The following is a 21993-nucleotide window of genomic DNA, read 5'->3' on the forward strand; positions in this document are numbered from 1 at the left end:
CTGACGTGGGACCCGCGCGCCCTGCTGATCCCACGCAGCGAGGCAAACGAGCACACACATCTGTTCCATTCCCCTTTATTACAGCCCTGTCCTTGCGCTCCAGAGCGGAAGGCTAGTGCATACACACCCCAGACATTCCTAAAGTGGACCTTGTGAACATTCAGAAGTCTCCCATTTCCTTCCCAGGATACAGAATCAAAAGGAAAAAAAAATTCTTTAAAAAAAAAAAAAAAACAGGCTAAGTCCATCCTGGGACAAACTTAACCGTATCAGGAATCTGACCAAATACACAGAGCAGCAAAGATTCCCGCTAGAAAAGAACTCCCCAACAGCACATAAATAGGTCCCCAAGTATACATAATTCACATGAGTGTATACACAGATGCAATATATTAAAAGAAATTAGGTCTTTGCCCTCCCCAAAATTATTCAGAAATAATAAACATCGCATCTGGGGCAGGGGAAGCTGGGTGCTGCAGCCACGAAGGGGTCAGGCGTGCACCTGGCTCCCTGTGCACCATGCACCCCTGCCCGAGGTTGGGGGGAGAGGGGGTCTCTGCCCCCCACCCCAGATCCAGTGTTTGCAGGTAAGCGAGCCGGGGGAAGCGGGGAAGGCGGGTGGCACTCAGAGCTTGCCGTGCAGAGAGCAGGAGCCAGCCGAGGCCGCCCTCGGCTCCAGGGTAAAGGGAAGTGCTTGGGACCCCAGGAAGGGGACAGCCACCCGGACTGAGCCTTGCGAACCAGGTGTGGGTGCATGTGGACACACATGCACACTCTCACAGAGGCTTGCAAGGGGCACGGGGGTGTTCGGTGGGGCCCCCTCGGATCGTTGGCCCAAAGCCGCCGGTGGCCATGTCCCCAGGGCTCGGCCCAGGGTTTCTGTGCCCTGCGGGGAAGCCCCTTCCTCGGTTTGAGAGGCGCCGGTCGGTCACACGCAGCCATACTCATACCACACGGTCTGCGGGTCCCCGCCCGGCTCTGGGGACGCCGGCGTGCTCCTGGAGCTGCTTCCGCGGCTGCAGTCCTCCGGGGGCCTCACGGGGCCCTTGGCCGGCGGCCCCTCGCCATCCGGCTCCGTGAGGCCCGGCCCGGCCCGCACGGGCACCACGGCTGCCACCTCAGCTGTGTGCGGCGGCGTTCTGGGCTTGGTCCTGGCAGGTGGCGCAGCGGGCGAGCAGGGTGAGGCGCCCGAGGCGAGGGCCGGCGCTGTGGCCGACTGCTGCAGGGGCGCCAGCCTCTCCTCCTTCGGCGGTGCCAGCGAGAAGCGCCGCACGTCCAGCGGCCGGCCGCGGGGGCCCGGACAGGTGCCGCCGGCCTTGGCCGCCAGCGGAGTCCGCTCGCGCACCAGGCTATGGGGGCTGGAGGAGGGCCCAGGGCCTGGCGGTGGGTGGCTGCCAGTGTCTCTGCTCCCCACCGTCATGGGCCCCACCAGCTTCTGTGGGGGGCACTCGTGTCTGCAGGCCTCGGGCCCACTGGCCCGGAGGAGGTCAGCCGAAGCCAGGCTGAAGGCCCGGCTCAGGGACGCGCTGCGGCTGGCGGGGAGCGCGGCTTGCCGGGGTCTGCCCAGACTCAGGCTCTGCGGTGGCTGGACCTGGCGCGGAGGGGCACTGGGCGAGGCCGGGGTCTCCACCGACGACCGGAAGCTGGGCTTCACGTACTGCCCGGGCTTCGGCTGCCGCGCCTCGGGGGTGCTCACGGCCATCTTGATGGTGGGGGCCACAAAGCTGGTGGGCATCTTGGCCCCTTCTTTCCTGGGGGGTAGTCCTGGCTGGCTCCCCACGGCAGGGGAGTCGTTGGCTTTGCGGAAGTAGTCGCCAAGCAGGTCATCCTGGCTACCGGGCAGGTCCTATGGAGATAGAGAGCAGAGGTGGGAGCGAGGGTGGGGGTGACCCCTCCCCAGGGGTCCTCACGGCTGAATCATAGCCAGCTGTATCTCTTTACCGCTAAGGGGAGCAGGTAGGGGGAAGACTGCGGGCTGGGACCTGGACATCCCCTCCTGTGTCATGCAGCCTGCTCAGGCACAGCCCAAGGGCTTCCTACAGCTCCTGAAAAGCCAGGATGGGAGAGGAAGGATGGGGTCGCTGGGAGCCAGAGAGGGCCCAGTTCCCAGGAAGGAAGATGGACTGGCTCCCCCTCCCAGGGAGCCGCCAGCTTGGGCTCAGGCAGAGCTGCTGGGGGTGCTCCTGAGGCTCTGAGCCCCCTGCATGTGCAGACCACCAGGGACACGGCCTGCTGGGACGGCTCCCCTGAGACCTGCCTCCCATGGCTGAAGGTTGGTGGTAGACTAAATAACCCCCCAGCTCTGGTTCTTGAGCTCAAAGGCCACATCCGAGAGGGAGGGGGCAGGGTCGGGAGCTAGGGGCCACATGCAGCGTGCCATACTGTGAGTGTCCGTAACATCAGCAGATGATGGCCAGGCCTGTGAGCAGACGATCCACGTCCACTTGCTCAAAGCAACAGAAGTGAGCTGCTGCAAGATTCACTCTCTGGCCCTTTAAAATCTACAGGTGTTCAGCCCCCAAAGTCTGTCCCCCCAACTGGCTAGCTCCCAGTGGTTCTCCACAAGCCCCCCCCCTGGCCACAGCCAAGCCCGCCTGGCTCAGAGGCCTCCAAGCTGGGCTGGGGAGGTTCCACATCCGGGCACTCACATGGGGGGGCGAGCTCCGGCTGCTCTCCTCCAGAAACTCCTCCAAGGTGACCATCTCGCTGCTGGGGGAGGCGGTGCGGGGCCGCGCCCCAGCAGGAGGCAGAGCGGTGTTCCTCTTCGGGGCACCCTCCTGGGGGGCAGGCCCGTTCCGGGGTGCGGGGTACGCGGGGCAGCCTGGGGTGCTGGCGTCTCGGGGGAGCGTGGCCGGGTCCCTGCTGGGGATCAGGTCCTCACTGCTGAAGCTCTCGGAGCGGCCAAAGAGCTGCTCGGAGGAACCTGGGCCCCGGGGCGGGTGGACACAGGGACGCACGTCAGTCGCAGCCCCCGCTCCCCAGCGGGGGCTCTGGATGTCATGAGATGGTACTCTGGGCCCGTGCCCGGTACCCCCAGCTAGCGCCCATCCACTCACATGGTCAGAGTGGGCTCGGGGGTGGTTGGGAGGCCCGTGCCCGGCTTCAGTCCCACCTTCACGCTAATGCACAGCCCGGGAGCCAGCAGGTGGTGCTTCCAGTCACTGGGCCCCTGCCACCCACGTGGGAGACCCAGCCCTGGCTGTCGGGCACTGCAGTCCCGCGGAAGCCAAGAGGACACATATTTGTGATTGGCTGGGGTCTTGCACACATTCCCCACGGCAGGCGGCTCTGCCCATAAACGGACATTCTGCCGAATCACGGCCGGCTGTTCTGCTTCTGTGACCAACTCCAACCCAGCAGCCTGCAGACGCAGGAACGCGGGCTCCGCTGCCCAGAGGCCCGGGAACACACTCAGCCCTGCTTCTAGAATCCTGAGCGGAAGCGCAGCCTTACCTTTGAGGCTGAGAGGCGAGCTGTGGCTGGATGTCTTCCTGCTGCTCTCCAAGCTACTGGGCCGAGACACTAAAAGGAAGTGGACGACACTTAACGCACAGGGCCCAGGGCCAGCCACGAACCATGGGACCCCGGAGAACTCACGTCCCAGGCCAGAGCCATGCTCCTGAGAAGGCCTGGCTTCAAGGTGCTTGGCATGTGCACACCTGGGGTGACCCATGTTTATTAAGCTGTACTTCAGCCCGGGAATTCTCACACAGGGTCCCTGGAGGGAAGGCGGACCTCTGGGTGAGGCTCGGGGTAGGGGAGGGGCCGTGCTGCAGCCTGCTCTGAGACCCCAGGAACAGGCACGCCGGGTGGCATCCCTGCACGTGACCCCTGGGCGGGAAGGGGGCCTCGCTTCTCTTGCTCCATGTCGTTTGCTGCAAAGCCACGTCTACCCCAAGGGGGAAAAGCTGAGGTTCACAGCGCCCGGCAGAGGGCACCCGGCCCTCCTGGGTGTGTCGAGGCCATGCCGCCCGGCTGCAAACTCTCAGGAAGGCTGAGCCATCCTCCCAGGGCTGACAGGCTCCCTCCTGGTCCCTCCTCCAGGATCCTGTCCTGGTGCCGGGTGGCTCAAGCAAGCCACATTCCTGTACTGTGAGCCCCGAGGGGGTGGGGACAGTGCTGTCACCTTTGCACCCCCCCACTCACAGCAGGTGCTGAGAGGGACCCCACCCCCCAAGTTTCCTGGGTCACATGTTAGCTTACGGCAGCCACCTGAGAATCAGCAGCACACATCTCCTGGAAAAGGAAGAAGTCTCACGCCAAGGGAACTGTGTCGTGAGGCTGTGGGTCCTGCTCATGGTCCTGCGCCCGAGAACAGGGGAAGGGTCCCCTGGTCACTCAGTGAGACGGGCCCAGCACGAGGGGCGGGTTCGTCCCCTCCTCCGCTCAGGGTGAAGACGTCTTATATCGTAAGCATCTATGTGCACGTTGACTGTCAGCATCGTAAGACGACGCTCGTGGCTGGTGCCGCGGCTTACTAGGCTAATCCTCCGCCTTGCAACGCCGGCACACCAGGTTCTAGTCCCGGTTGCCCCTCTTCCAGGCCAGCTCTCTGCTGTGGCCAGGGAGTGCAGTGGAGGATGGCCCTGCACCCCATGGGAGACCAGGACAAACACCTGGCTCCTGCCATCGGATCAGTGCGGTGCGCCAGCCGCAGCGCGCTGGCCACGGTGGCCATTGGAGGGGGAACCAACGGCAAAGGAAGACCTTTCTCTCTGTCTCTCTCTCACTGTCCACTCTGTCAAAAAAACAAAACAAACAAGATGACGCTCGCGCCTATGACCTTGGCAGTCCAGGGAAGTCCATGTCAATTTTCCGAGTTTTTTTCTTAAGGATAACTTTCCCACCCTTGTAGGGCCACTTTAGCAGACATGAAAACAGTTCCTATCTCTTGTTCTGCGAAGATTCACGCTGTGCAGCCCGGGCTGCCATGGGCAGCTGAGACTCGGGGGAACACAGCGGAATTCCTGAAAGGCAGGGAGTGAGCTCCCCACCACTGGCGGTATGCAAGCAGAAGCTACATGCTCAGGTTCTGCGGGAGGCAGGGAGGAGACCCCTTGGCACGACCCGCCGCCCACTCACCGTACTGCCTGTGGGTGAACTCGAGCTCCAGGGACGGCTCGCAGAGGTTGTCTTCTGAGTTATAGCCTAGGGCGAAGACAAGGCCGATGAGCTGGGTCCCGGAGTATCCGCCGTCCAGGGAGAAAGCCCGCCCTCTGGTGCAGGGCCCACCCAGGCCCTCCCCACGCTGCACAGTTCGCTCAGGGGGATGAAGGCGGGGTGTATGGGCGGTGCCACTGCCGCCCCTGCTCCATCCAACAGCCACACCCCCGCCTGTGCAACCCAACCTTCCCCGGGCTTCTGCCCCTGCTCTCTGATCGAACTGCACCGATGACCAGCCCGTGCAGGGTGGGTTTGTCTCTGGGGTTGGGGTTTTCCCTCAGCATCCAGGGAACCCTTGAACTTCCTGGCAAGATGAGGCTGAGCCATTCTGCCGGGACTCTCTACAGCACACAAGACCACTCGGTATTTTCATCTCACGCTTAAAGCACACAGATGCCCGGCGACAGGCATCCTGGAGACAGCACAGGGCACCTGCCCTCCGCGTGGCCTCCCCAGAGGGACAACGGCCAGCCTTCTGGGGTGGAGAAGAGCAACCGTCCCCTCTGCTCTCAGGCCACTTGGGAGCACCAGTTCCTGAACACCGCGGGGTGGAGCTTGACCTGAGGTCTGAACCCATCCGGGCTTCCAAGAGTCCGGAGCCTCTGCTGCCCTATTTCTCCCTCCCCTCCAGGGGCCCACGACTCGCCTTTGGTGCAGCCTGGGTGCCGGGATGTAGGGGTGGAGCTGGAAGGGCTTGAGGCGATGGCTGGGGTAGAACAGGCCTTGGAGCCCAGCTCCGAGGGCCAGGGCTGGGCAGCCAGGTCAGCGGAGGCCTCTGTGCTGTCCATGCCATCCCCAGGGGGGGACCTGCGCTTGGCTCGCAGATCCCCAGGGCCTGGAGCAGGAGAGAACATCGAGACGTGAGGCTGCATGGCCGCTGCCCAGGCCGGGCAACCTCACCAGGGCCAGAAGCAGGCGCGACAGGACACACGGACCACACAGACGGAAGCTTGGCTGAGAAGGGCCTCGGCCCTGACCCGCGTTGGGGGGTCACACTGCCAGAGTGGCAGCCTGGCCAGAACGAGGGGTGAACTGAAAGAGGACAAACAGTGTTGCTGAGAGCCCAGCTCAGGTGCGGGGGGCCAGTGCAAGGAGACTGCCCCCCGGCTTGTGGTTTCCCAGCGGGGGAGCAGTGAAGGAGCCCTCATCGCTGCCTGGGGAGGCGGACTCGGGGTGCAGTATCTGGGATCTTCCGCAATCGCTGACTATTCCACCACGACATTAACTGTCGAAATTAAACTGTATGTACACAGGCTTAAAAAAAACTAGACCCACAGCTCTCCAGAATAAGAAAAACATAAACCTACCGCCAACTAGCCGGTGGGAAAGGGAGACGGCTCTCCCAATACAAGACGCAAACCACCACGGCTGGGGTCCCTGACAGCCAGGAAAACCCATCACAACCGCGCCCCATGAGCCGAGCGCTCACCGTGGCGACGTGCGGCCCCGACTGCCCAGGCGTGGGGCCCAGCGTCGAGTACCCTGACATCAGGTGGAAACTGGGTTTTTGCAAGGTAACCTTGATGAGAAGCAAGATTCAAGTCTGGTGGAAGGAGGGGGGCCGGTACAGCGAGGATGCAGAGGGGAGCGGGGCTGGGCGTGCAGTCGGCGTGAGCAGCAGGCAGGACAGTGGCAGCAGGTGGCGCAGAGGGATGGGGTTGGGGTTGGGGTGGGGGCTTAACCAGCCTGAACCGCTTCAGAGCGCTGAGCTCATCTGTGCGCTGAGGCAGAGTTCCCCTCCAGCGGGGTAACTATCTCCCTCGGCACAGAAACTGAATTGGCACCTAAAGGGCAGGTAGGCATCCAGGTGGAGGCGGACATGGCCGTTCTTGGGAAGACGGCTAAGGACGGCTGCAGACAGCACCATGGGAGGCCCGAGCACCAGGCACAGCCCTGCGCCTTCATCCTGAGCTCAACCGCTCCAGGTATGACCAAGCCCGAGAGCTGCGAGCCACCCTTCCGAGCACGGAACAGCTCAGACAGGGCCTGGGTCGCCGGGGCCAACAGCTCAGCGCTCTGACAAAGCAAGGAGCAGAGGGCAGCGCTGGGCTTTCAGATCCAGCTGCTCAAACATCTGCCTTACAGAAAAGCCGGCCTTGGCCTGGACAGAGCGGCTCTGCTCCACACACGGGCGTGACGCAAGCAGGCGGGTGCGAGGGAGGCGGCGCGAGCGAGCGGCCGCTGCACTTACTGAGCACAGCCGTCCCGGCCCACGGGAGGGTCGGTCCAGGCAACGTGGCAATGCATCTTCTACTTGGGAATCACAATCCACATGGGCTATGTTAGGCGGGGGACTGGGGTCGGGGGCAGACAGGGGTCCACTATAGGCCGTCTGGCGTGCTGTGTTTGGATTTTGGAAATGGAGGCGCATGCACGATGCAGACACGTGGTGGGGGAAGGGACTAGAAACCTCCCATCTCTGAGAAAGAGAGGGGCTCGACAGGAGAGCAGGGGATGTCCGAGGACCAGAACCGCAGGCGTTGAGAGAGAGCCGATGGAGACTTGTCTTTGTCCTTGCTTTTGCTTCTCAAAAAGGGGTTCTTTTTGCGCTGAGATGCTAAATCGTTATCACCCGGATATTCCACAAGGGGGGGGGGAGCAACAAATGAAATGAACAATAATTACAAATGAATCCGAATGAGCAAAATGTACCTGGGAAATCAGACCCCCGTCCCACCACGAAGACCTGAACCAGGGCGCGGGGAGTCCCTCAGGTCCTGGCCTCATGGGCAGCAGAGCCGCAGGGGGCCCAGGGGGACTCTGAGCCTCAGCCTGTTCCGGTATTAACCAAGACCACTCCCGGGTTCAGAGCCGGGCTCCTCTTACTCATCCACGTTAATGACAGGGTCCCGGCAACGCGGCTCCTGTGGCAAGACCTCGGGGGCATGCAGCGACACGCCTCGGCCCGCGGCACCAAGGACTTGGTAAGCGTGTCTGTCTGTCTCAAGCGGCCTCTTTGGGCAGGAGGAGGTTCCAGACCACAGAGCCCCTCCCCCTCCTAGCCCACACCAGATCCCTGGCCATTCAGTCATAATGGTCCTTTTTTTCACACTCCCTTAGAGACATGGCTGCGTCAAAATGCTCACAGAAAATGGAATCTGAAAATTTTAGGGCAAAAAAAAATCTTGAAATCCATGCACAGCGTTTTTCATGACCTGTTTGAAGACCTGGGTTCCAAAGACTTTGTGCTCCAAAATAAACTAACTTTGAAGAAGGCTCGTGTTGTAGAACCCAGTGCTGAGTCTTAACACAGCAGGTAACCGGCAGGACCACAGTGGATGCCAGAATCTGTTATTTCCTCCTCCACAGCGCCCCCTGGTGGCCATGGTTCAGCACTGCACAGCTAGGGACCAGCTTCCAGCTCTCTGGGGCTCTAGGACAAGCTCAGGGCACCCTCGGCCCACATTACATCCACAGGGGCAGGGCCGAGCCTGGAGCCCACCTACTCCCTCAGCAGGTGTCAACACTACGTGGCCGCCGCCTCTCAGCTCACCAGGATGGGAACTGTGCCTGGCTCACGGGGCAGTGAGGACTGAACAGCACAGAACCGAGGCACGAGACTTGGTGGCAGCTACTAAGAACTGTCACAGAGCTGACCTGTCCCAGCAGCAGGCCGGCCACCTTCCCTTGAGTTTTCCTGACTCAGTCACACCGATTATCATTCCTCCCTCCAACTGCAAGACAAACGTCAAATGGGAACAGCCCAAGGGAACCCTGGAGGCAGCAGAACCCCTCTGGGTAGAGGCTTGTCCTCACTGGCCCTATGTGAGAGCCTTGTTCTGACCGCTGGACCCTTAAAGCACAGGGGTCCAGGCAACCAGCCCCCAGCCAGGGTGCGCCCGTCTGAGACAGGACAGGGACAGCAGAGGTGAACATGAGCCCCGAAGGACCAGGGCTTGGGTCACGCTCAGAACCACACCCTCAACCCGGGGGGCTCACAGCTGGGTCCCATCAGCCAGACATTGTGGGGGTCCTTGGTAAAAAGTTGCATCACATGGCAGAAGTAATCCCCAAAAATGATAAAGATAAACCTGAAAACACAGCCGTATTTAGAACAGCTGCTCTGTGTAGTAACTGACCCCGAGACCTATTTTTTTCTTCTATACTTGAACATGTCTGAAATCAGCCTGCAGCTTTGACAGCATCGTAAGTCACCCCTGGCCAGGGTGAGACCGACATCGCTCTTCTCTCGTTCCCTCTTCCTTTGACGTGTGGCATAAAGGAGTTCTTTCAACAAGACGGCTGTGCCACATGCCTGCTCCCATGCAGGCCAGAGACCACGCAGCTCGTCCGGCCTCCTGGCCAGAAGTCCCGCACTCGCTCCAGACCCTCCGGAGACAGCTCTGAGGCAAAGGGGACACGTGTCCTGTGGCCAGACCCAGCCACGGAGCACAGGTTAAGTGCACCTGGGAGCTCCCCCCAGACACGGCTCATGATACAGCTCACTGGCCCGCGTGAGCGCCCAGGCTGCGTCTACAACCCCACCTGCCCACGGTGCCTGTTTGAGAATCAGCTCTGGACAGTCAGATACCTGCCACAGTCCACCCGCTAAATGACAAATGTGCCGCCGTGGCCTTCCACGGGAGGCGCACACCCCGTTGACGTTCTGACACACGCGTGTGCACACCCCGACCACGGCTGGGTGAGCCCCTCCTACCTTTCTCCCTGGACGCGCCGTGGGGGTCGTGCTCCTCCATGCCGTTCACGTCCAGCGGGGGGGTGGCGGGGTTCTCGGGCTGGGACCTGAGGGGCTGAGGGGCGGGCGGCGAGGCGGGCTCTTCCAGCTGCCAGGGAGGGCTGTCTGTGCTCGTCCTGGGGCGCTCTCGGGAACCCTCTTTCTTTGGTTTGATGAGTTTGACTAAGGCTCTGGCTCCAATCCAGTGGCTCTTCCTAAGGGGAAGCGATGTGCATCACAGCCGCCCTCAGCGCCGCTGCCGGATCGGCAGACGCCCTGATGTGGGCCAGCGCTTCTGGCCCCGGCCGGGGAAGTCTGGCCAGTGACCTGGGGCGCGTGCACGGTGGCCAAGCTGCTGCTCGTCTGTGACGTGCGGGAGGTGGCACCGGGCTGCGCGGGTCGGCAGTGAGGTTCCAGGGACAGAATCGCAGACCCCCGGCGCTTTCTGCATGGAACCGTCAGGGACGAGAGCTGGCGTCCTGACGCTCCCTGACACTCGAGGAAAACCGACGCAAGCAGAGGAGCGGCGGCTGTGTAGTGCAGTGGTGAAGCCACGGCTATGACAACGGCATCCCATAGGGGCGCCGGTTCGACTCCCACTGCTCTACTTCCGATCCAGCTCCCTGCGAATGTGCCTGGGAAAGCAGCAGAGGATGGCCCCGGTACTGGAGCCCCTGCACCCACATGGGAGACCTGGATGAAGCTCCTGGCTTCGGCCTGGCCCAGTCACCTGGGGGTGATCCAGAGGATGAAAGCCCTCCCTAGCTCCTCCTCTAACTCTTTCAAGTAAATAAATTTAAAAAACAAAACAAAACTCTTCTGACAGAGGGGAGAGGAGCTGCGGGGTAGCGAAGACGGGGGCCCTGCCGAGGGGGCCTGGGGGTGGCCACAGAGTCCACTCTGCTCGTAGGAAAGCAGCGAGGCCGCCCTGTCCGAAGCTACCGCCCATCACTCACTTCTTTGGAGCAGGATCGTAGAACTTGTACTGGTCCATGATCTTTTCTTCCAGTTTTTCCTTGTGTCTCCGTAAGGCATTCAGCTTGTCTCTGAGAATGGAAGGCAGAGACCCCCCTGTCACTCCACAGGACAGGACAGTTTCCCACCATCACCGTCACGGTCGCACCTGCTTGGGTCCAGGGGGCTCTGACCGTGACTCCTGCCCAAGCCCTGAGACCTGGCACGGTGAACTCAGGCCAGGGAACCGCCCACCAGCAGGGAACTCAAGCTCCCACCAGGCAATTCAGGGCGTGGGCACACCCTACTTCCCAGGTGCACATGAACCAAGGTGGCCAATGCAGAACCCCACCCGGGGCCCCTTCCAACACAGGGTTTCCCCTAAGGTGTCCACGGGGCAAACTCCAAAGCCCTCTGGGACCAGAGAAGACAGCGAGCAGAGCAGAGCAGGGCTGGCAGGAGGGAGTGGCTGGGCTGTGGCAAGCAGGGCGGCCTCCTCTGGAGGCCAGGGGAAGTAGCCACGTCTCACCTTTCTAACAACACAGCAAGCGGCCCAAGAGACATCCCTCAAGCCTTGGGAGCCACGGGACACCCCCGCTTCCTGGGAGTCTGGCCTCACTACAGGAAACGCACGATGCGGTGTGCTCCCAATCCTGGGGCCTGGGTACATAGTGTGCCTTCTGCCACACTGCCCATAGGATCCCGGCCCCCTGCTGCTGCCCCGCACCACCTGTGTGGCCACAAGGCTCCGCCCTCCCACTTTCCCCAGATGGAAGGCGCCTTTGTTCTAGAAGCTGGGGTCGTGCCCAGGTGACCACAGGGCCCTGACCACCAGCCACGTCCGGCCCCAGCTGTGCTGTTCTGCCCTCACGGCTGCTGCCCAGGGCATGCCCGATGCACTCACGGCTGCAGCAGGCTCCAGGAAGTATGCCAAGCCGCAGCTCACATAGACACTCTCTAATGCACACACGTCACCCTGCCCAGCCTCTGCGGGAGGCCGCTGTCACTCAGCACACCCAGGAATGGCTCAGGCAGCTGGCAATGCCCCCAGGACGGTGCGGCTTTGCACACTGCCCACCCTCGGGAGGTGGTGGGCCCCTTCAGCCAGGGGAAGGAGCCGGGCAGATCCCCGGGAGCCCACGGTGCCCCCAACCCTGTCTCTTCCTGCCTTCACCCCGCTCACGCCCCCACTCCAGGGCCTGCCAATGCTGGCCATTCCTGACCACGTGGAAGGACAGGTCCACCGCTACAGCTCAGACAGAAAGCACCATGGCTCCCAGAGTGTGTCTTGGGTGGTTCACTCCTGAGCCACGAGGTCGCCAGCGCCAGGGCTCTCCCCGCTGACCTCTGCCTCTGGCAACCTCCTAGGCCCTGCTGGACGAGCAGCCCTTCACAAACTCCCCAGTGAGCCGAGTCCAGCCAGGCACGGACGCCTCCACAGCTAAGCGGCCCCCTGCTCTTCCTCGCACCCCGCTGCCAGCCACGCCCCTCCTGCAGGGCCCGCCCCCATGCCATCCAGCAGCAGAAACCCTTCCTGGTGGCGAACACCTGCTCTCAAAAGGGCAAACCAAAGCTGACCACTGCCCCGCGCAGACATCCGCAGCACTGCCGGGCCACCGGGGGAGCCTGCGTGGGGGACTCGGTCCGTCCGCGGGGGCTGCGCTGTGTGGCCAGTGCCAGGGGACGGGCGTGGGCGGGGCAGCCGGCCTGCCCCCTCTTACATGTACTGCTTCTGCTCCTCGTGGAACAGCTCCTTGTTCTCCATGTTCTGCTCCACCAGCATCTGGTTCTGCTGGCTCAGCAGCTGGATCTGGCTCAGGAGGTGATGGTTTTCTTCCTCCAGGTTGCCCTTGAGGCGGGACAGCAGCTGAAACACAGACCGGCAGCGTCTCAAACACCCTGGGGCCCAGGTGGCCCCTGCGGGCATCTGGCTTCCGAGAGAAAATCAGGTGCACAAAGATGTGCTATTTATGTGCTTGAAAGGCAGAGAGACAGAGAGCTTCTGTCTGCTCATTCACTTCCCAACACCTGCAGAGCCAAGGCTGGGCCAGGCCGGAGCTGGGAGCTGGGAGCTGCATTCAGGTCCCCCATGTGGGCGGAGGGGCGCAGGTCTGCACTGGCAGGGAGCTGGACGGGAAGCAGAGCCAGGGCCCAGACGCAGGCACTCCTCCATGGGATGCAGGCGGCCCGGTCTCTGTGCCACCCCCTGCGTCAGGGGCCAGCCGGCCATCTGGCTGGGACCAGGCACGTGGCACCCCAGGCTCCAGGCTCCTCGTCGGTGATGTCTCAGAGAGCTACTGCGCAGCCACAGGAAACACCTCTGAGGTCAGCTCTTGACGAACAAAAGACAAGCGTCTTGAGGACACGGGCCGTCCTGTGGTGTCTCGGAGGGGCATGGAGGCTCCTCACGCGTCCCTGCCAGACCCACTGTGCCTTCCCTGTCACGGGTGTGTCCAGGCGCTTGTCTGCGGACAGAGTCTGTTTCCAGCCTGCTGTCCCAGGTGGGACAGCTGTGACCCCCTGGCACCTGGGGACTCCTGATTCCCAGGAGCCTGAGCCAGAGTCAGCCAAACCTAAAACATGAGGCCAATTCATGCCTGTCCTCAGAACAGCGTGGGACTGACGTGGAGAGCCACGGAAGGCGGTGCGGACGCAGCTGAGGACGGTCAGCGAGCCCGGCCAGCTGTCTCCACGCACCCTCCCCACCCTGCCGAGACTGGACGGACGGTTTCCCACGCCTCGCGTGTGCCCTCTCCGTCCCTTCCCCGCCTCGGGGCCCCGGGCACGGGCTCCTCACCTCGCAGTGGTTGTCCAGCTTGGTCAGCGAGATGTCCATGCTCTGGTGCTGCTCCTTCAGCTCGTCGAAGCGCGCCCGCCAGCGGCTCAGCTCCAGCTGCGAGTTGTTGAGCGAGGTCTTCAGCTCCTTGGTGTGGGCGTGCAGCTCCTCGTACTCCCCCTTCAGCTGGTGGTGCAGCAAGGTGACCCTGAGGAGGAAAAGGGCTGAGAGCCTCCGAAGCGGGCAGGGCCGAGAGCCGGGCCCTGAGCACCCGCACACCTCAGCCATCTGCCGGGCCTCGGCTTTTCCCACGAGTCACAGCGAGGGGCTTGAACAGCGTGCTGTTGGCGAAGGGTAGAGCGCCGTGTGGCTCCCTGGACCACATCTGGGCTCTGGCACCCCTGCACGTGTGCAGAGAAGGCTTGTTAAAACAACTTTTCTGAAGTACAGAATCAGAACACCTGCACCAAATTCCACCTGCGTCTCTGCCCAGCTACTCCACCCGCGTCTCTGCCCAGCTACTCCACCTGTGTCTCTGCCCAGCTACTCCACCTGTCTCTGCCCAGCTACTCCACCTGCGTCAATGCCCAGCTACTCCACTCGTGTCTCTGCCCAGCTACTCCACCTGTGTCTATGCCCAGCTACTCCACCTGCGTCTCTGCCCAGCTACTCCACCCGCGTCTCTGCCCAGCTACTCCACCTGTCTCTGCCCAGCTACTCCACCTGTCTCTGCCCAGCTACTCCACCTGTGTCTCTGCCCAGCTACTCCACCTGCGTCTCTGCCCAGCTACTCCACCTGTCTGCCCAGCTACTCCACCTGTGTCTGCCCAGCTACTCCACCTGCGTCTCTGCCCAGCTACTCCACCTGTGTCTCTGCCCAGCTACTCTACCTGTCTCTGCCCAGCTCTCAGTCAAGCCCCTTTGCAATTTCAGCTCCAAAGAGCAATCCAATAGCACATGGCGGAGGAGTATGCAAACCTGTTAAAAAGCAACATCAGCAGCAGCCTAGCTCTGCTCCAGCTGGGATTTCTCGGAAGCCTGTACCACAGAGCTCAAATCCCAGGGTCTGATGGGCGTGGACAGGCCTAGGCTGGCCCACCCAGTTTCACTTTTTAGAAACAAATCAGGCAGGCTAATCCTCCGCCTGTGGCGCCAGCACACCAGGTTCTAGTCCCGGTTGGGGCGCCGGATTCTATCCCGGTTGCCCCTCTTCCAGGCCAGCTCTCTGTTGTGGCCCGGGACTGCAGTGGAGGATGGCCCAAGTGCTTGGGTCCTGCACCCCATGGGAGACCAGGAGAAGCACCTGGCTCCTGCCATCGGATCAGTGCGGTGCACCGGCCGCAGGGTGCTGGCCGCGGCGGCCATTAGAGGGTGAACCAACGGCAAAGGAAGACCTTTCTCCCTGTCTGTCTCTCTCACTGTCCACTCTGTCAAAAAAAAATAAATCAGCTGCCCACACTTTAGCCACCTGGAAGTTTCACAGCTACACCCAGAGATCCAGCGTCTCTGAACACTGAAACCGAGGACGGCTGGCAGCTCCGGCCCGCCTCCCGGCCCCACCCCTGCTGGAGACACAACCGCGGCCGGGCTGCAGAGCCGGCACCGTGCACTCTCCAGTCACCGCCCCGCATCCGTGGCCGGCACTGTCACACCCAGGGGCTCCACACCCTGCTCACCAGAGGCACCCAAGTCCACCAACCCCAGTGTGTGTGAACACAGGGAAACGGGGGAGGGGAAGCCCCACACGGTGTGCCTTGGAGTGAGACAAGACCTGGTTCAGTCCTGAGTCTGCCAGCGCCTGGAAGCACTGACCTTGGCCAAGTTAACATCTCTCTGAGCCTGTTCTCTCAGCTGTAAAAATGGAGTAAGAACAGTATGGTCGATGGGGGCCAGCGCTGTGGCGTAGCGGGTAAGGCCGCAGCCTTCAGTGGCGGCATCCCACATGGGCACCAGTTCTAGTTCCGGCTGCTCCACTTCCGATCCAGCTCTCTGCTGTGGCCTGGGAAAGCAGTGGAAGATGGCCCAAGTCCTTGGAACCCTGCACCCACATGAGAGACCTGGAAGAAGATCCTGGCTCCTGGCTTCCGATCAGCTCAGCTCCAGCCACTGTGCCATTTAAGGGAGTGAACCAGCAGGTAGAAGACCTCTCTCTGTCTCTACCTCTCTAACCCTGCCTTTCAAATAACTAAATAAATAAATCTTTAAAAAAAATCCAGGAAGGGGTCAACGTTGCGGCACAACAGGTTAGGCCGCTGCTGGCAATGCCACCATCCCATGTATCAAGTGCCTGTTTGAGTCCTGGCTACTGCACCTCTGATCCAGCTTCCTACTAACACCCCTGGCAAGGCAGCAGCAGATGGCCCAACTGCTGGAGACCCCAGCACCCACGTGGGACCTCTATGAAGCTCCTGGATCCTGGCTTTGGCCTGGCCCAAACCTGGCTGTTGCAGTCATTTGAGGAGTGAACCAGTGACAGATGGAAGATCCCTCCCTCACCTCCTCTCCCTGCCACTCAACCTTTCAGAATAAACAGACTGAAAAAACAGAACAAAATGTATTTAAGAAAAAAAAAAAAAAGGCTAGCAATGTGGCACAGCAGGCTAAGCTGCCACATGTAACAACCAGCACCCCATATCAGGGTGCTGGTCTGATCTGACTGCTGGTTCAAGTCCCAGCTAGCACACTTCCAATCCAACTCTCTGCTAGTGTGCCTGGGAAGGTGGCAAACAATGGCCTGAGTGCTTGGGCCCCTGCCACCCACGTGGAAGACTCAGAAGCTGCTCCTGGCTCCAGCTTCAGTGTGACCCAGCACTGGCTGTTGCAGCCATCCAGGGAATGAACCAGCAGATGGAAGACCTGTCACTCTACCTCTCAAATGAAAAAAAAAATTAAAGATTTATTTATTTACTTGAAAGTCAAGAGTTACACAGAAGGAGAGGCAGGGAGAAAGAGAGAGAGAGAGAGAGAGAGAGAGAGAGAGAGACAGTCAGAGAGAGAGGTCTCTATCTGCTAGTTCGCTCCCCAACTGGCCACAATGGCCAGAGCTGCACCAATCCAAAGCCAGGATCCTCTGCCAGGTCTCCCACGTGGGTGCAGGGGCCCAAGGACTTGGGCCATCTTCTACAGCTTTCCCAGGCCATGGCAGAGAGCTGGATAGGAAGTGGAGCAGTGGGGACACGAACTGGCACCCATATGGGATGTGGCACTGCAGGTGGCGGCTTTACCTGCTACGTCACAGCGCCGGCCCCTCAAATAAAAAATCTGGGAAAACGACTGTGTTTGTAATGACCACGTACATGCCTGTTTCCTTATTATTCCTTGAACAACACAGCAGAACAACCGTTTACACAGCACTTAGATTATCAGTAGGCACCGGAAGTACCCTGGGGATGATTTAAAGCACACGGGAGGACGTGCAAATACGACACGTAAGGGGCTCTGCATCTTCAGATTCCAGCGTCCACGGCGTCCTGGAACCAGCCCTGTGGACGCTGAGGGACAAGGGGAGAAGGCTCGGATCCTAAGGCTCTCTGGTCACATTTCCATCAGTCAATCAACACATGACCAATACGCAACCTTGCTTATGTGGGTTTCTGTTTATTTTGTTAAGATTTCTTTAGGAAAAGGCAGAGAGAGAGAGAGAGAGAGAGAAAGAAAGAAAGAAAATGAATATCTTCCATGTGCTGGTTCACTCCCCAGATGGCCAGAACAGCTGGGTCTCAGCCAGGCTGAAGCCAGGCGCTCCATCCAGATCTCCCACGTGGATGGCAGGGCCCAAGTACTGGGGCCATCTGCTGCTTTCCCAGGCGCACCAGCACACAGCTGGAATGGAAACGGAGCAGCTGGGGTGTGAATCAGGGCTCCGACACGGGATGTCAGTGCTGCAAGCGGCAGCTTATCCAGCCGCACTACAACCCCAGCCCTGGGGTTTCTGTTTCAAGATCCTGTGCGTCACACTCACAGCCACGGGGGGGCACCGTGCCCGGGGGAGAGTCCTCCTCTCACACGTGCCACAGCCTTCTCACACTCACAGCACCGGACAGCGCTGGGCAGCACTGGGCAGCACTGGCGCACTGCGCCCGGGGCCCACTCCCTACCATGAAATCAACAAAAGGCACAGTCCACGGACACGCGGTCCTGGGTGGATCTGGAACATCTGTTGGCAGCAGGAGAGCTCAAACACGAGGGGGAGCGTCCCTCGCCCAGCCTCAGGCGGAGCCGGCGCGTCTGGCGACTCCAGCCGTTCACCCCCTGGGCCTGGGCCTGTCCCCGTGAGCACCAGAGAGACAGCAAGCAGAGCACTCGCGGACACAGACTCGGAACAGTGAGCAGCAGCCGAGCCTCCCACCAGACACCCGTCGGCCGAGGCAGGTAAGGAACAGCCCTGGGCCTGACACCCTCCCCCAAAGGTGCAGGTGGGGACCACCCAATGCAGAGAAGGCACAGGCCCGGCATCACCCGCGCCCTTCCACGCGGCAACAGCCGGAGCTGCCTTTTACGGTCTCCCCCGGGGCAGCCGGTGACACGACCCGGTGTGGAAGACACCCGGGCGTCAGACTCACTGCGCCTCCTGGGGATCGCTCACAGGACTGGCCTCAGCAGAGTCCTGGGGGCTGGGCGGGGGGAGGGGTGGCGGCACCCGGCGCACGGGCCCTACCTGTCCAGTTCTCCCCGCAGCCTCTGGTTCTCGCCCGCGGCGACGGCGTCCGCCCTGCGCTCCTGCTGCAGGGCCTCCCGCTCCGCGGTCAGGACCTTCTCCAGCTCCTCCAGCGCGGCCTTGTGCGCCAGGAGGTCCCCGTGCCTGCGGGAGGGAAGCACCAGCTGGAAGGGGCCCGGGTCCGGGAGGGAACGGGACTCCTCAGGAGACCTCCCCGCAGGGGGCAGGGGACAAGGGACCAGGCAGGGGCGAGGCAGTGACGAGCCCAGCTCCCAGCACAGAGCCCGGAACCCTCTTCCTGCAGCCTGGGGTCCCCAGGGCCCCTCCTCCCAGGGCCACCTGGGACCAAGGTCTGCGTCACCTGAGCTCCAGGCCTTCTCTTTCAGGGAATTACGAGCACGTTACCGGGTGCTCCTGGAAGAACAGGCGGACTCCGAGCAAGCCGCAAGGCAATCATCCAGATGAGACTGCGTGGCAGCTCACCTCTCCTCGCCCCTTCCCCTGGGGGGCCCACGATGGCTCCATCGCTTGCCCAGGAGCCGCCAGGGCCAGCAGTGGCCGCCCATGCATGTGCACACAGCCCTCCCCTCCCCCACACCGCAGAGCACATGGATGGAGCCCCCAGTGTGCTCGGGAGCCCCCAATGTGCCCGGGCCACCCCCCCCGCTGGAACATTTTAGGTTCTCAGAGGACCCAGGATCTCCTCCAAGACCAGGAGGCGCACGGCAGACTGGGAGTGGGGAGGGGTCCGGGGCACAAGCTCCCCACGTCCCCTGTTTGGGCAAAGACCCCCTACACATCCCCAGTTCTCCATGAGGGCCTCCCGCCCACAGAAGGCCAGACCCCAGCCTCCATCGTTGTCCTGCACCACCTCTGTGGGGCCAAACCCACTAGGACAGCTGCTCAGGCGGCCGCCTACAGAGACGTCTGCGTGGCCTTCAGCCCCAATGTGGCCCAGCCTGAGGGTGGAGGCTCGGCCTGGCTCTCAGGGTGGCAAACCTCCTCACCCAGGCTGACGAGTCTAGAAAAACGCATCACGCTGAACAAATGCAGGCCACAGGAAGGCGGCCCGAATCCTGCTCCCTGCTGTGACGCCTTGGAAAAGTGCACAGAGCACACGAGGACGGGGCAGAGGCTTCTACCAGGTCCCCCGGGCAGCCGTGATGCACGGAGACACGGGGCAGCCGTGCTGGGCCAGCTCGCCGTGTTCAGGCGTCAGGTGGAAAACACCCGGGTCCCCACGCTCCTCTGCCTGAAGCCCACAGTCCAACCAGCTCAGTGGCTGCAGCCGGCTGCAACAGGCAGAGAGCTGTGGGGCTCACGGCAGGAAGGCCACCCTGGCATCGCCTAAATCCCACCTGCAACACCCCCCCCCCCGCCATGAACGGACATGAAGAATGCAAGACGTTTATTCCAGCAAACAGGGCACCGAGAATAAGGCGCCTGCACAGCGTTGGTGAGCGGGGGCATCACGCTCCCATCACAGCCGCCTACTCCGCATTCTACTCGGCCAGTCTGTCGCTTGGGCGTACCCCCACCGGGTCTAGACCCAGCATCGTGTAGACAGCAGGTGCTCAATACATGTATGCACGAAGACGGATGAGAGCAGGAGGAGCAGTGTGCAGAAGTGGTCACTTTGGCTGGAAGGAGGAGTTGTGGGGCAGACGCCTCCACAGCCCTCGACGGACAGACGGGGGTGGGGGGGTGGGGGGGACTGGGGAATGAAGCGATGGGGCCACCACCGCCCACGAGCACCATCAGCGCCCACGCGCGGCTGCCCGGGCTCAGCTCCTGCCTGCCAGCTGCTCCCACCTGCAGGACGCAGTTCTGCTTAGGTGCCCGCCGAGGCCCACTCGGAGACACCGGCAGCAAAGGCGGCGGGCGGCCCTCTCTCTGGCTCCACGCTGGGCACCTGGGCACCTCTCTTCAGCTATGCCTACCTCTCAGACTCAAGGGCGTGCCCCCTCCCCTCCAGGTCCTGCTGCCCCTGCCCCAGGGGTCCAGTGCCAGCTGTGGCCTCTGTGGGGGCAGGAACTCAGCCGATGCTGGCTGACTTTTTGAACACAAAACCCCGGACCCAGCTCTCTGCTGTGGCCCGGGAGTGCAGTGGAGGATGGCCCAAGTGCTTGGGTCCTGCACCCCATGGGAGACCAGGAGAAGCACCTGGCTCCTGCCTTCAGATCAGCGCGGTGCACCAGCCACAGCGCGCTGGCCGTGGTGGCCATTGGAGGGTGAACACCCTGCCTGTCAAAAAAACAAAAAACAAAAAACAAAAAAAACAAAACAAAACAAAACAAAAAAAAAAACCAGACCCTGTCCGTCAAGAAGGCAAAGGTTAGCACATTTCAGGGCCGGTGCTGTGGTGCAGCAGGTAAAGCCGCTGCCTGCGGCACCAGCATCCCATGTGGGGGCCGGCTCTGGTCCCAGCCGCTCCACTGCCGACACAGTTCCCTGCTGATGCTCCTGGGAAAGCAGTGGAAGATGGCCCAGGTGCTTGGGCCCCTGCACCCACGTGGGAGACCTGGAAGAAGCCCCTGGCCTTGGATTGGCCCAGCTCTGGCCACTATGGCCATCTGGGGAGCAAACCAGCAGACAGAAGATCTTGCTCTCTGTCTCCCTCTCTCTGTAACTCTACTTTTCAAATAAGTAAACAGGCCAGTGCCGCGGCTCACTAAGCTAATCCTCCGCCTTGCGGTGCCGGCACACCGGGTTCTAGTCCCAGTCGGGGCACTGGATTCTGTCCCAGTTGCCCCTCTTCCAGGCCAGCTCTCTGCTGTGGCCCGGGAGTGCAGTGGAGGATGGCCCAAGTGCTTGGGCCCTGCACCCCATGGGAGACCAGGAGAAGCACCTGGCTCCTGCCTTCGGATCAGCATGGTGTGCCGGCCGCGGCGGCCATTGGAGGGTGAACCAACGGCAAAGGAAGACCTTTCTCTCTGTCTCTCTCTCTCTGTCCACTCTGCCTGTCAAAAAAAAAAAAAAACCACCAACACCAAATAGTAAATACATCTTTTAAAAACAAGAGATTAGTGCCTTTCAACACACGCAGGTTTTACCTAAGGTGGGAGAAGGCCTGGCGGCAGACAGCAGGAGGGACAGAGAAGACAAGAAGGCAGCGCCCAGGTAACTGCAGACGACCTGACAGGTGCACGGCGCTGCTCTGCCGAGGGTGCTGGACTCACAGCGCTTCACCTGGGGGCTTCCAGGGCTACGATGGAACACTGGGGAGAAGTCATACTCCAGCCTGCACGGCCCAGTCCTCCCCGGTGACGCCACCAGGGCACACCACGGGGCTTCCCAGGGTGCCGTTCTCCAAGTCAGTACATTTACTGAGGACACTATACAAACGAGGCTGACTGCGAAGTGACCACTGTAAACTGGAGCGCATCTGGAGTCTCTGCCTATGTCCTGCAGAGCCAGAAGTTTCCACACTGTGGAAGCTTACAATAAAAAAGAAAAAAGTGGGGGGAGGGGAGCCAGCGCTGTGGAGTAGCAGGAAAAGCTGCCACGCTAGCATCCCACAGAGGCCTGGCTGCTCCACTTCTGACCCAGCTCCCTCTTAACGGCCTGGGAAAGCAGCAGAAGGCAGCCCAAGGGCTGGGCCCTGTCACTGATGTGGAAGACCTGGCTGAAGCTCCTGGCTCAGCCCTGGGGAAGTGGCCATTTGGGGAGTGAACCAGTGGATGGCAGACCTTCCTCTCTTTCTTCGTTCCTCTAACTCTTTCACAATAAATACATAAATAAATCTTTAAAAAGGAACAAGGATGGTGG

At 61.4% G+C, this 21993-nt stretch overlaps 1 protein-coding gene and 1 long non-coding RNA gene across 8 annotated transcripts in view; one reads left to right on the plus strand and one right to left on the minus strand.

The window, feature by feature from the left end:
- LOC149120150 (uncharacterized) overlaps positions 1–9813 on the plus strand; it is a 34527-nt gene extending 24714 nt beyond the window's left edge. The window contains exons 4-5 of the long non-coding RNA XR_016226855.1: positions 8009–8087; positions 8224–9813. This is a non-coding gene — a long non-coding RNA (uncharacterized LOC149120150). The remainder of the gene's footprint in view (positions 1–8008; positions 8088–8223) is intronic.
- CCDC88C (coiled-coil and HOOK domain protein 88C) overlaps positions 60–21993 on the minus strand; it is a 122216-nt gene continuing 100282 nt past the window's right edge. For 2 of the 7 annotated variants that reach the window (XM_051826127.3, XM_089322702.1), the window contains 10 exons: positions 18226–18369; positions 13590–13776; positions 12514–12659; positions 10795–10884; positions 9821–10053; positions 5810–5998; positions 5083–5148; positions 3454–3522; positions 2649–2923; positions 60–1846 (listed from right to left, as the gene is read on the minus strand). In XM_051826127.3, coding sequence (XP_051682087.3) covers positions 929–1846; positions 2649–2923; positions 3454–3522; positions 5083–5148; positions 5810–5998; positions 9821–10053; positions 10795–10884; positions 12514–12659; positions 13590–13776; positions 18226–18369 — 2317 coding nt within the window. In that variant the 3' untranslated portion in view covers positions 60–928. Of the gene's footprint in view, positions 1847–2648; positions 2924–3453; positions 3523–5082; positions 5149–5809; positions 5999–7354; positions 7721–9820; positions 10054–10794; positions 10885–12513; positions 12660–13589; positions 13777–18225; positions 18370–21993 lie in introns of those variants that run through there. The other 5 variants (XR_016226854.1, XM_051826128.3, XM_051826129.3 and 2 more) reach the window with 5 other exon arrangements.

This window comes from Oryctolagus cuniculus, chromosome 20 (assembly GCF_051225735.1).
Source record: "Oryctolagus cuniculus isolate XC-2025 breed Fujian yellow rabbit chromosome 20, ASM5122573v1, whole genome shotgun sequence".
Taxonomy (NCBI): domain Eukaryota; kingdom Metazoa; phylum Chordata; class Mammalia; order Lagomorpha; family Leporidae; genus Oryctolagus; species Oryctolagus cuniculus.